The 13607-nt window shown below is 41.7% G+C and overlaps 3 protein-coding genes across 3 annotated transcripts; all 3 read left to right on the top strand.

Moving 5' to 3' along the window:
- Positions 1-95: 95 nt before the first annotated feature.
- Positions 96-3005, top strand: J7337_004995 (uncharacterized protein; the record flags this gene model as incomplete). The annotated part of the gene is made up of 3 exons (XM_044822679.1): positions 96-498; positions 548-1188; positions 1671-3005. 3 exons carry the CDS (start codon positions 96-98, stop codon positions 3003-3005), a joined length of 2379 nt encoding a protein of 792 aa, XP_044681170.1.
- Positions 3006-3497: 492 nt separating this feature from the next.
- J7337_004994 (uncharacterized protein) lies at positions 3498-5648 on the top strand (the record flags this gene model as incomplete). The annotated part of the gene is made up of 2 exons (XM_044822678.1): positions 3498-5084; positions 5145-5648. 2 exons carry the CDS (start codon positions 3498-3500, stop codon positions 5646-5648), a joined length of 2091 nt encoding a protein of 696 aa, XP_044681169.1.
- A 2375-nt stretch (positions 5649-8023) lies between these two features.
- On the top strand, positions 8024-10314 carry J7337_004993 (uncharacterized protein; the record flags this gene model as incomplete). Its single annotated transcript, XM_044822677.1, is given in 2 exon segments — positions 8024-9805; positions 9817-10314. 2 exon segments carry the CDS (start codon positions 8024-8026, stop codon positions 10312-10314), a joined length of 2280 nt encoding a protein of 759 aa, XP_044681168.1.
- Positions 10315-13607: the final 3293 nt, after the last annotated feature.

Here is a 13607-nt window from a genome sequence, read left to right as displayed (position 1 = left end):
TGTCAGTGGTCTTCCCCACTTTGAAAGAACATCATCTTTAGTAATCTCACCTCATCACCTGAAGTTTACACAGTTTGTGACTACAAGTAAAAGTCATGGCTACCACCACAATCGAGACCACAGCCCCCGTCTCGGCGTTTACAACGGTGCAGCTGATGACACCGGATGGACCTGTTTCCCGCCGTGTACGCTGTGGGGCGCCCCGTACTCCGACCCTGGATGAAATGCCCGTTATCGACCTCAGCTCGCTTGATGGGGATGCGACTGAGCGCAAGGCCATCGCCACCAAAATTAAAGCGGCGGCTGAGAATACTGGCTTCTTTTATGTCAAAAATCATGGGATTCCTCAGGAATTGATCGAGCAAGCTCTCGAACAGTGCAAGGCCTTTTTCGACCAAGAGCAAGAAGCTAAAGATCGGGTCTCTTTTGAGAAAGCGGGCAAGTTCTGTGGTTATCACGGCGTCGGAAGCACCCAGATTAATAATCAGGAGACAAGAGGTAGGTAACATGATAAGCTGTATATATCGATTAACTTACGCTCCTATAGACAAGAAGGAAACTTTCTCTATGCGATATGACACTCGCATCGACCAAACCCACGAGTGCACCGATGATATCAACTCCAACTTCTCGTCCACAGATTATGTCTGGGACGGGACAAGCCATCTCACAAATTTCCGCCCTGTACTCACCGAGTTCTATCAAAAGCGTCTTACCCTCGCCCGTAAACTCATCCGCTTATTCGCCCTTGCTCTCGACCTACCCGAGGATTACTTTGACTCCATCATCACCACTCCCGGTGCCGATGCAGTACACATTCACTACCCCGGCACCGATGGCAACGCCCAAGAAGTCGACGTGGGTATTGGCTCACATACTGACATTCAGTGCGTGACTCTGCTCTGGCAGGACATGTCTGGTGGTCTGCAGGTTCTCTCGGCAGACGATGAGTGGCTTGATGCCCGGCCGATCGAGGGGACCCTTGTCATCAACATCGGTGACTTTCTACAGAGACTCTCGAACAATCGGTTTAAATCGACCGTTCATCGGGTGTATAACCGGCAGAAGACATCTCGCTACGCTATGCCCTTCTTCCTGGGATTCAACCCCGACGCAGTCTGCGAAGTTCTGCCGACCTGTGTTGATGAAAAGCATCCACCCCTCTATGAGCCGATTTCATGCGGCAAGGTAAATCATGCTCTGCGTCCGTATTCAAAAGTGCAGAGACTAATTGGTTGCAGTGGCGTGACTCTCGTCTAAAGCTGGCAGAAACTCCAGATAAAAAGGCAGTATAATAAACAGCAGCCATCAAGAACCAAAGGCAGATAGACGTATCACAGACTATTGACGTTTGCATATGACGAGTTTATATTACAATCTAATATCAGAAGATGTTAAATACAGGTTTATTTAATATTTATAGTTTACGCCTTATACCTGGAATGATATATAATAATTCTTCTTACTTCTCGTTTCAATATTTTAAGTTCTGAAGATCATCTTACGTGATTGATAGATTTCATTGGTTTCTCCAGAGCCTCGCCAAGCCTTGTTTTAATTGGATTGAATAAGCCTGACATAAAGGCAGCACTGTCGCCTGCAGGCTGACGCTTACTTTTGCCATCCATCACACAATTCGCAACAGGAATCAGCGCAGTAGTCTCTAACAGGGCGCTGGTAACTTGGCGCTCGCAAAACCGAGTGAAAGGATGCAGTCAGACACAGGTAGTGGAGTCTGGGACTCTCGGTTCGCTGACACGTCAGATGCAGCTCTCGCGTGGACGCCAGCGTCGGCCTCGACTGGCGATTCTGAGACAGACAACATCTTGCAAGACATTCTAATGATAGTACGCAATGAATTACCATACGTTCAGCCCGAGTTCCTCAAATTTGATAGTCGCCTGGGTAATGGAACTAGCTTTGAGGTTAACAAGGAGCTCTTTGGCTTGACTGGCGAGCAGCCCTACTTCGTTGCTGTCAAACGCCTCTGTATGGACCACGCGACAGGCGGCACCAAACAGACACACAAACGAATTCAGCAATCTTCAAAGCGTCTGATTAACGTCAAGCGTGAAGTCCGGGTCCTCACGCACCCCAGGCTGCGATCCCAGAGCTGCCTAATCTCAGCCATCGCTTGGGGCTGGGAACCAGATCTAGCTTTTGGCAACCGACCTTATCTAGTCATGCCTTACTCGCCGCATGGCACTCTCGCCACTTTCTCCCAGAAAAGGAGCCTAAATCTAATCGACAGGCGTTTCCTGGCCCTGGATGTTGCCATGGGCATCCGTGCGCTGCACGACAGCGACATTGTGCATGGAGACGTCAAGCCTGACAACGTCTTGGTCTATGGCTATTTCACGCGAGATAAAGATGAAGATCGCCATTATCTAGCCAAACTGGCCGACTTTGGGTGTGCTTTGTTCAAACAAGACTTTGAGCAACAGCACGAATACTACCTCGGGACGCCCAGATATAACGCTCCCGAAATTTGCGGTTGGACGAAAGACACTGACGAGGAGTCTCTGATTGAAAAGATTCCCGTGTTTACAAGGTACAAAGCTGCTGACTGCTATTCTTTCGGCCTTGTTCTTTGGGAAACTATCACGCATGCCAAGTCATTCATTGAACCTGCTTGGCTCAGCCCTGGAGAAACTGCCTTGGGTTTCCTGGAACGCTCATTTTACACTAAGGAAAATGCTATTTTGGAGCTTGCTACCGAGTCTTTGCGCTCGGAACAAAGGTATGTAGAAACGGTTGAAAACAACGACTTTAAGCCGTCTGCTGGCGTGCCTTCATACCCATCAAATCCGACGAACACAGGGCTGAACGGGTACTTTGGTGAATGGACTCAACTTCGCAAGGGCCTAGACGCTATAGGCGCACCGCCAGATTCACAGTCTTTCCAAGTGTTCGAGGCAACGGTCGCCTTGTGCTTACAGGAGAGAATTTCGCGTCGAGGCAATATCCATCAAATTGTCGAAGCACTCTCCAAGGGAGTCAAGTAAGTGGACCTCTCAACATCTGTTCTTAATCAGAGCTGAAGTAGTGTTTTACCAGTGGCGATATACCTGAGAATTCCAGAATGGAGAAAATACTGCCACTGGAAATAAAGATCAACGGGGAAAGTCCTTATCTGGGGGACCGATATGAGAAGGTGCTGGCCCCGACTATGTTGATGAGCCCAGTCACTCGAGCCGTATTCCTCGATAAGGGTAGTCATACTTATAGCAGCTCCAAGAACCTACAGGTCGTCCCTAGAGACGAACCAGCCGATCCGTCTCGCCAACTGATCAGGGTCCCAGCTCAAAAAAGATGCGAACTTCTAGTTTTGACGCCTCAAGCATATCAATACAAGTCAGAAGACATGTTCAAAGTCAGTAAGGGATTTTGAGAATGATGAAAGCCACGCTGATCAAGTGTTATCACAGGCAATTTCACGCAGACAGCCTCCCTGGTACAATCAGTGTGAAGCAGCTAAACTGATCCAAAAAGCCACCATGACAGAGAATGACCCAGAAAGAAGGTCTCAGGCCCATCTGCAGATGGCCATGATGAGTCAAGTTGGCTACGGAGTTACGCCAGATAGCTTGGAAGCTCTGAGTCATCTCCAGGAAGCAGCCAAAAGCAACAAGGTCGCCCAGGCTATCTTAAATCCTGTTAGGGCCGCCTTAAAGCCTGATCAGATGGATACAGATGTCCCAACATCTCCTATCATTTACAGAAACCTCGACGTCTTTCATGACGGTGTTGCTTGGAGAGAGGCTGGCAGTAAAGAAGCAGACCAATTCATCAATCTTGGTCCCATCAGCGTGGAATCATTCAAGAAATTAGAGATTCTAGTCAAGAAGGGCCGGTTTCAATCTAAGGAGCTATGTGAAGCTCTCACAGCTGCTTGCAGAGACGGAAATCTCGACGCCGCGATCCTACTTGCGCGACAATGCGACGACCTTTCTCATATGGACTCAAATATGCCGAATGCTTTGCACTGGTTGGTTCTCTTCAGTCAAGCTGAAGCTCTGAGTCTACTTGAGATCATGGTCTCTGGTCCAGAACAGACAATTAAGGAGGATCGTATGAAAGTGATACGATCTCTACTTGCTGCTGAGCATGGGCAATTAAATGTTCTACTTCCCCACAGATGTATGGAACTACGAGGGAATCCACTCCACTGGGCGGTCATCGCAGGGTACACAAAGCTTGCTGCAGAATATCTAAACCTGGGAGCTGATGTCAATAAAAGGAACGAGTGGCGGAAAACAAGTCACGAGGACGGCTACACAGAACATATTCCAAGCTTAAGCCCGCTTGATCTCGCTGTGGCAGGTCACTACCCCGACATGGTAAAGCTTCTTATCGGCCATGGCAGTGAGACTTATGGGGGAGATTGGCATTGGACGCATTCTCCGTTCCACATGATTGGATGCAATATGATTCCTTTCGGACGGTATGTGGCTCACGGTCAGTCTTATCGGGCTGCTCTGCGGGAAACAATCCAGATCCTGTTGCAAGCAGGACTAGATATCAATGGCTTGGACAATCTCAAACAAACACCACTATTCTCGGCGGTCAAGAACATGGATCTGGAGGAATACGTTCTTGAAGAACTAATTCTAGCGGGAGCCTTGCCTGGAGAAGAATGCGAAAAAAATCATGGCAATGCGGTCGTCTGGGCTATCATAGACAGTGCTCACCGTCGCCTATCGTGGAGGAAGATACCAATTCTTCTGCCATTGGTCTCCGATATCAACGCGTGCACAGCTGGCGATAGTGGCCTAAATGCACTGCACTACTGCGCTGTTTTTGATGCCGTACCTATAGCCCAAATTCTGCTCCAGTTACCAGCGATTGATGTGGAGGCAGAAAGCACTTTGGGAGCCACTGCTATGCACTTCGCGACTCAGAGAGGGTCACTGGGTGTTCTAGATCTGTTGATCAAGAGGGGCGCCAACCTTCACCGGCGAGAACCTTTTGAGGCAGCGATCTCAGGTGGACAAATCGACGCCCTCCGGATGCTACTTGACGCCGGGTCAAAGGCATGGTGGAAAAGTCGATCCGGACAGTCTAGGAACATCCTTGGATACGCAGTGAGAATGCATTCCCAGAGGCCATCCTATGTAAGAGCATGTCTTTCCAGATGCCCACAGTTACGCGCCGAGGAAGTCATCAACAAGGGTGACGATAATGGATGGACGGCCCTTCACTACTGTGCATACTATGGAGACCTAGATGGTGCCCAGGCACTCATAGACTACGATGCAGACGTCGATACGGTTAATGCGATGGGTCATACACCTCTCCAACTTGCAGTCAAAACCTACGAGGAGTTGACAGTATACCTGAACGGGGTACCGCACTTCACAGACCATCCACGTATATTTAAAGACATAGATGGCCTTGAAAGATGGAGTCATGACTACGTTGAGAAGGCACAACGTATCGAGACTGTTTTCAAGGATTCCTTGTTTGAAGTAATCAGACTGCTTCAGCAAGCTGAACGAGAGAAGCACCCCGGTAAAGAAGTGAAGGAGGTGAGCCGAGGTCTAGGAAAGGTTCAGACAGAGGTGATAACGACGCAGAAGGAGGTTAGAAACCACTACCGTTCTTTAGCATTTACAAAGGCGCGACTGGAAGGCTACCCTGAGAGCTGAGACAAGCTGGCCTGAAGTACTTCGGAAAATGAATAAGATTGATATCTGGCAACTCTATTATCTGCCTCATGGTCAGATTCTGCATAAAGCTGAATAGTGTTAACAAGTCTATGGCAAGCTCCCCACGAATACAACCATCACGGCACAATATGCCGCCGTTGCCGAGAATATTTCGTAGTTTCTAGACGACGTCAGCCAGCAGAGCGCTGATGAGAAGATGCACGTAAAGGCCGCAATTATAAAGAGCCGCATCGGGACAGGCTGTACCGAGTATAAAACTCCGATCGGCACGACCAAAGTGGTAACAGCCAGTACAGTTGTCAGGGCACGTGAGACAGCTACCAGTCTCGAGGCTTTGATGAGTTTGACTTTCGGATCGTCCGATCTCGCAGATGTATCCTAGTAGTAGGTAAGTATTGCTCTACTAATCGTCTGGTTGAGCTCACGAGAAGTGATAAGAACTAATGGCTTCTTAGCAGCGTAAAGAGCTAATGTCATATGGGCTACCTACCTCGTATATCCTACGTAAACAAGGCCAGCTGGAATAACTTGTGAGCAGGTTTTCAAGACCACCTTTCTCCACCGTATGCCTTGCCCGTTTCAAGTCACTCCGGTCGTTGAGAAAAGTGGTTTCTGAATAGACAACTGGCCTCTTGCCATCAACCCAGTTTCTGACGCTCTTGATCTGCGACTCGTCGGGCTCAGGGCGCTCTAAATGGGCCAGCAATGATTCAAGAAGGTTATCTTATACATAGATAAGTATCGAGGTTGGTAATCTGGAGCTTTCAACTTACTGAATTCATTCAACTTTCTCTCAATCTCAGTGAGCAGCGCCCGACGTTCTGTATCTCCGCTGCTGTGCCTGTTCGTAAGTAGCCGATACGAATCGACTTTGCTGTCCTTTTGGTCGAGTTGGTCAAGTCGTTGCTCCAGCTCTGCTAGCTCATCTTGCTTATGAAGCAGTACACGGGCGTGAAGCCGCGTGAAGGATCGGAACATGGTGAATTCCCTATCGCCGCTGAGAAACGCAGATAGTGAGGGGTAGCCTCGCGGGTATTCATCAACTAAAGAAAGGATATCAACTAAAGATCATGGAGGGAATATCCTAGATTATTTGACTATGCCGATGAATCGGCCTGGGGTCTCTGAATAATACATACTCCTTGGGGGGCTGTCTTGAAAAGATTGGCTGGGGACAAAAGGCCCAGAGGCTACTCAGTGTCAGCTGCAAAGTCTACATATGCAGTTGGGTAGAGTGCAGGTCTCACTGTCTTGCCTCCTTGTAAACTGCGGAGCGCGGGGCGCGGGTGCTCTTCCGTTGGGCGTTGCCATTGTTCTATCGTACCTAGTATCTGGTAGAGGGCACAATCGGACGATGGATGAAAGCTTATATCATTATAAAAAAAACTTGGAATTGATGGCTCATGCAGAAATGCCCTAAAGAAAAATGGTATTGATTAATGTCTTTTATCCCATTTCCCTGTCGGCGTTGCCTAACTTTGTGATTCCTGCGTGTTTCAACCAAGTGCGCTCCTGTTCCTCCAATTGGGGGATGCATGGATACTGCGGCACCACTGCGCCCCCTCTGGCTGCCTCATAAGCGACGAATAAAAACTCCCTGCTCAAACGAGCACCAGGAGATCAACTTCCGCCACCGCTGTTGGGTGCGTCTGGCCAGTGTCTTGCCTTTTGAGCCCGTACGTCCTGGCTTCGAAGTTGGTCGAGATGATTATATACGGGCCTGCAGGCTGTCTTTCACCAGGAACCTTGACGTAAACGATTTCGTTAATTTCGTAGAGAGGTTGACGAGGCCACTGGAGTAAATCAATCAATTCAGTATTCGCTAGTTGAGGGAGATTACTCTGTTGGTACTAACGTCGGGTTTGTTTGCATACTCTTCGACGCGGGAGCGATAGGTTCGGGGCTGAGCGAGCAGTGAGCAGCTGAAAGTGACAGACACAGAGGCCTCTAGTTACCTCTTCTGGCTGAGGCTCTTCATCACTTAAGGAGTCGGAAGCAGGATTAGTCCGCTGGCGATCATTTTTGTGGCCAGACATGATTGAGGCCAATGAGATAGATCAATGCAAGTCTCAAATGAATATTGATTGGAATTGAGGGGCGCAGCTTTGACGGACAGAGCTGACCTATATACTCGCAAGACCACGGACCGATGGGTAGCAGAGCCTGATCCAAGTACCAAATAAGGCGACGGCATATGCAGCTCGTCTTACGTGTCGGCTAGTGTTACACAGCATGACAAATGAGTTTTTCCGTCCACAAATGTGTCACTGGTCTGATCAAAATTCTCTCATTTACAAACAATTGAGCGGTCCTTTTGTTGCAGTATTTCTTTCTACTGCATCGCATGACATGCAATGGCTGACCACGACATCGTCCACTCCTTCAAATCCACCATCGGCTCGAATCTGCAGGGCTCGTATGCTCAAGTCCATGTACTGCTCATCGCCTGGGAGGATCACGACGTCGGTGACGTTGACGGCGAGATACGAGATCTGCGCGCCTTATTCGAGCAGGACTACCACTACAGCAGCGTCGCCTTCTTCCGCATCCCAGTCAAGGGTCCTTCGCGCGCGAGGCTTAACAGAGAAATATCCAGCTTCGTTGAAGAGCAATCCTTCCCGCAAGATTCTCTCATAATCGTTTACTACGCTGGCCATTGTAGTCCCGACGCGCAGGGACAGGCTGAGTGGGCGGCCTTTGAGTTGGGTGGACCAACAGTGTCTTGGCATGTGACCCAGCAGTTGCTCTTCTCAGCTCCTGGCGATGTGCTTCTAATTCTTGACTGCTGCCACGCCTCTCTCATCACGCGTGGCTCTAAGGATGGTGATGGCCGATTTGAATTGATAGCCGCGTCAGCTAAAGGGGCCAAGACTCCTGTTCTGGGACGGAGGTCCCTTACGAGAGCCCCGATTAGGCCGCCGAAGGAGAACTCCAGTACCGGAATCCCATCAGAGAACCTTGCTTCAGAATTGAGAGAGGACCCGAAAGTTACTGGTAAGACTGGGAATCTGTTAATAAGCACACAAGCAAGTATTAATATCCTACTAGAAACCCCGGTATTTCATGACTTTGTGAGGAAATCACCAACCAAAATCTTTCTCCAGCCTCTCCAGCCTCCAGCTGTGACAGAGGGCTTTGTTAAAAAGCCATCTGGCTACCTAGTCTTCCGAGCATCACTCTCAGATGACGTGACGGGTCTGCAAATTGCAACATGGCTCAAGACAGCCCCTCCCAAAAACGTCACCGCCGTCAGTATCGAAGCAATCGTCAGTCGCGCGCGTCGCATACAGGATGCTCTCAAAGATGGAGCCTTTCCACAGGGCTCTGTTTTCGAGCAATTATCTAAGCCTGCTAGAGACGAGATTGTCAAAGGAATCCGTAGGCTGAACACGACCATGGCCGCCACCGAGGAATATGCCAAGGACTACACTACAAGAGACGAAAATGAAGTCATTCAACAGTCATTAGTTGAGATTCATGATAGAGTCTCAACGCTGAGTACTGCTATTGAAACACCACTACTACTAGACACTGTCGGTAGCAGAAGTCCGGAATCGACGCAAGAGACCCCAGATGCTGTGATTATGGCTGCTGTCGACGTGGATGCTGCTCTTCATTTACGCAAAGCCATCATGAACCAAGATCCGTCTGGCTATAGTCGTGAGATAAGCCGTGACAAGATCTTGGAATCCCTGAAAAGAAGCAGCTCCACAGACAATCTATCCGGTCGTTTCAAAATGGGGAGTATGGACGGCCGATTTGTCATCATGGAGACCTACAAGTACAGGGAATCCGAGGGCAACAGCGGTGAACCGCAACCTCAAACGCTACAAGAAGCTCGTAAGATTACAGGTTTGCTATGCCACCCAAAGCGTAAAGAGTTCCATATCCTACCATGCGCGGGCTTCTTCCGTGACAGGCTCCGTAAAGAGATAGGCATAGTATTCTGGTGTCCGCCCATGTTTGGGACTGGAAGCAAGGTTGTGACGCTCCTCCAGTTGTACAAGATGCATCGACTTGTTCCTCTTGGTCAACGGATTCATCTCACTTGGGCAGTAGCTACAGCGATTGAGAACTTCCATCGCGTTGGTTGGGTACACAAGAGCATCCGAAGCGACAACATTGCCTTCACAGAAGTAGCTCCGAGCCCGGAATCCGATTGAGTGACGAAGATGCAGATTCGCCATTTGTCGACCGCTTCGACTTCAGCAAGCCCCTGCTCTTTGGGTTCGAGTACTCTCGTGCCGACGACGAGGCAACATACCTGGAAGAAGATTACTCGCTCAACAATAACCTCTACCGACACCCCGATCGATGGGTTCGGCCAAGAACCCGATTCGAGAAAGGCCACGATGTGTACTCGCTGGGCGTGGTGCTGTTGGAAATCGCCCAGTGGGAAGAAGCTACCTCGATGCTCAAGTCCTTCTTAGAAACTAAGCCCCTGGTCCCTTCAGATGTTGTCAAGGCTCTAATTGGAAAATGCGGCAAATCTCTCTCGCACCAGGTTGGCCGCGTCTTTGCACAATGTATTGTTACTTGCTTGGATTTTCCCATGCGAACCAAATCCATGAGCGAGTACGAGATGCAGAGACACTTCCAGCGAAATGTTACAGAGCTACTAGGAAGGGCCGTATCGAAGGTTTAGAACTGGCATTTGTATAAATTATCTGCGTTAAAATCTCGTAGTGCACATATGAACAGATCTGGCGCATCAGGTACTGAAGACGGCCTGTCTCCTTGACCCAGGTCAACATTAGAAGGAGGATATACTGTTCTCGGTGATATAGAGAGCGTTGAGGGACAGCATGCAAAATTAAGAGTCTTGTAGACATTAACAATTAGTCACCAGGGCTATAGTAGTCTATATATCTACTTATTATATTAAACTTAAAGTATATTTTTTAACTTTATAACTAACTTATAAACTTAATACTATTATTACCTTTTAATTACCTTAAACCTTTTCTTTAATAATACTAATATATATATTATTATAAAACTTTTTTTAAGTTAAGCTTTTTTTATATATTAATATTTCTTAATAATTTTAATAGCTATATATTATACTTAGAAAATCCTTAAAATAAATTACTATTTATATATTAAATATAAATATAATTTAAATATAATTTTTTTAAAATAACTTTTTAACTTTTTTTAATTTTTTTTTTATTTTTTAAGTTTTTTAAAAGAAAATAATATTATTTTCTTTTATTAAATAATATTAATAATATTTAAAGGAAATTAAATTATTATATAAATAATAGTTTTATAATTAAAAAAAGCTAGCTAAATAAAGAATTTATTATTAAATTAATTAAAATCTTATATAAAAATTAAAGCTATAATAGCCTTATAATATAGTTTTAATTTTTTAAAATTATTATATTTTTTAAAGTTATTTTTATATATTAATATAGCCTAAAATATAATTATAGCTTTATTAATATAATTATAAATATAAATTTAATTAAAATATTATTAATAAAAAATTAATCTTATTAAAGCTATTATTTTAAAGATTTAAAGTATATATAATATTAAATTAACTTTTTTTAATTAAAAGATTAAAAGTACTTTTATATACTTTTAAAGCTAATTAAAAAGTTATTATTTAAGTTTATATTATATTAGCTTTATACTATAACTATTAGTTAATTATTATAGTATTAATATCTAAATTATAGGCTAGAAGTATTATTTATAGTTAAGGCTTATAGCTAAGAGCTTATTCTAGTAAAGAGAACCTAGTCTATATATCTATTTATAAGTTAGGTTTTGGCTTAATAGCAAGACCCTTTCTTTTAACTTAAAGACAAGTCAGGAGATAATAGAAATACTTTAAATAACTTACGTAGGCATATAATGAGTTCGTATTACAAGTTCCTATAAGTAAAAAGTTAAATCCGCACAGTCAGTGATCTTATATACACTGACTCGCGGCAAGTCTCTCTATTTCTTATTGCTAATATGGCCGAGCTGCTTGCTTAAGAAAGTTATTGGACAGGTCTTGCAACCTTACCTGAGGCTGTAATAACAAGGAGACCTATAAGTCATGACACCTGCATGATCTAGTAAAGGCTTCCAAGTTCTATTATATGCTGGAATTTCAGTTTCTCTTTCTTTATAATTTTATATACTTTCTAGCTATCCTTATTAAGTAGAGATAAGATAAAGTTTATTATATAACTAATTATTATATATAGTCCTTTTAGAACCTACTATAAGACTACAGGTCTATATACTATAGCAGCAGTAAAGAAATTATAATAAATCCTTAATATTATCCCTTAATATATAATAATCATAGCCCTCCCTAAATAGCAGGTTATAGTTAATCCAGGTCTTAGTATTTATCTTATAATATTAAGGCCTACTCTTAAAATTAACTTATATAACCTTTCTAAATACCTTTATAAGTATATATACTTATAATTTAGTATTAAATAGTAGTAATTATAAAAGATCTATAGTACTTAACTATTTATAATTAGTACTATAATTACTATTTAATAACTTTTAAGCCTATAGAAAGTTATTATTACTTTTAGTATTATTAGCTAACTTTAATTAACTTTAATTACTATTATTATATAAATACTATTAAAAGCATTTTTAATAATATAAATTATACTTAAATTTATTAATTATTTAATCTTTTAAGAAATATTAATTAAAAAGTTATTATATTATATATATATATGCCTTTAATCCTTAATTCTAGATCCCTGCCTTTATATAGTAGTTATATATATTTTTAGTATTTTTACTTTTTTTTATAAGATTTAAACCTATAACTTTTAGCTTTTTTAGTATTTACTTAAAAAAGTATACTTTACCTTATATAATTACTAATATATATAAATTATAATTACCTTTATTTATATATTCTTTTATAAAATTACTTATATTTTTATAATAACCTTACTTTTATTTATTTTACTTTATAATCCTTACTAATAACTATAAAAAAAAGTCTTTTAATTATATTTACTTAAAGAATATTACTTAATTATAGATATTTCTTAAGAAACTTTAAGTAAAATAAATCTATTAAACTATTTAATATTTATAAGTAAAACCCTTTAAGTAATACCTTAAAATAAAACTAAAACTAAAAGAGTAAAATAGTTTAAGTAAGTAATATAATCTTTAGTATAAGGTAGCTACTTTTTATAATTATTAAATAGGGAAAAGCTACTATTTTATTAAATTAATACTAAAGTACTTTATATCTTTATATTACTTAAAGTAATTAATATAACTATAGATTATATACCTTTTAAATTAGCTATTATACTACCTTTTAATTAGCTATTATATTACTTTAATTAATATATTATTTTATTACTACTTTTTTATATACTTATATACTAATATTAGAATTAAAGCTATTATAACTATATTTTTATTATAATAGTATAATCTAACTATAAAAATAAGTAAGATAATTTCTTAAAGTAATAATATAATAATTAATTAAATCCTCTTTATTAGCAGTAATAGGATAAGTACTATAGTAATCCTAATAATAATTAATATATTAATTTTCCTTAATATTTTATTCCTTAGTATTTTATTAATTGCTTTAATCTTTAACTATAATATAATAATAAGTCTAAAGATAATAAATTAGATTTTTTAATATAGTATATATATTAACTAAGTAAATATTACTTTATTCTTTATAATCTAAAAAAATAAAAAAATAATATTATATATTAAATTAAATAAAATAAGTCTATTTTTACTTAAAAAACGCATTTTTATTAAATAATAAAAAAGTATTATTTTATTAAAGCTCTTAATATACTTACTATTTAAAATAGTAATATAATTAATATTATATAATTAATACTATTTTATTAGCTTTTTTAATTTTTAATTATAAATAAAATCTTAAAGTATCTTTATATAAAAGTCTTATATCTTAAGTAT

This window comes from Fusarium musae, chromosome 4 (assembly GCF_019915245.1).
Source record: "Fusarium musae strain F31 chromosome 4, whole genome shotgun sequence".
Lineage (NCBI taxonomy): Eukaryota > Fungi > Ascomycota > Sordariomycetes > Hypocreales > Nectriaceae > Fusarium > Fusarium musae.
The sequence above is the reverse complement of the archived record's forward strand: the minus strand, read 5'-3'. Positions and strand labels throughout refer to the sequence as shown.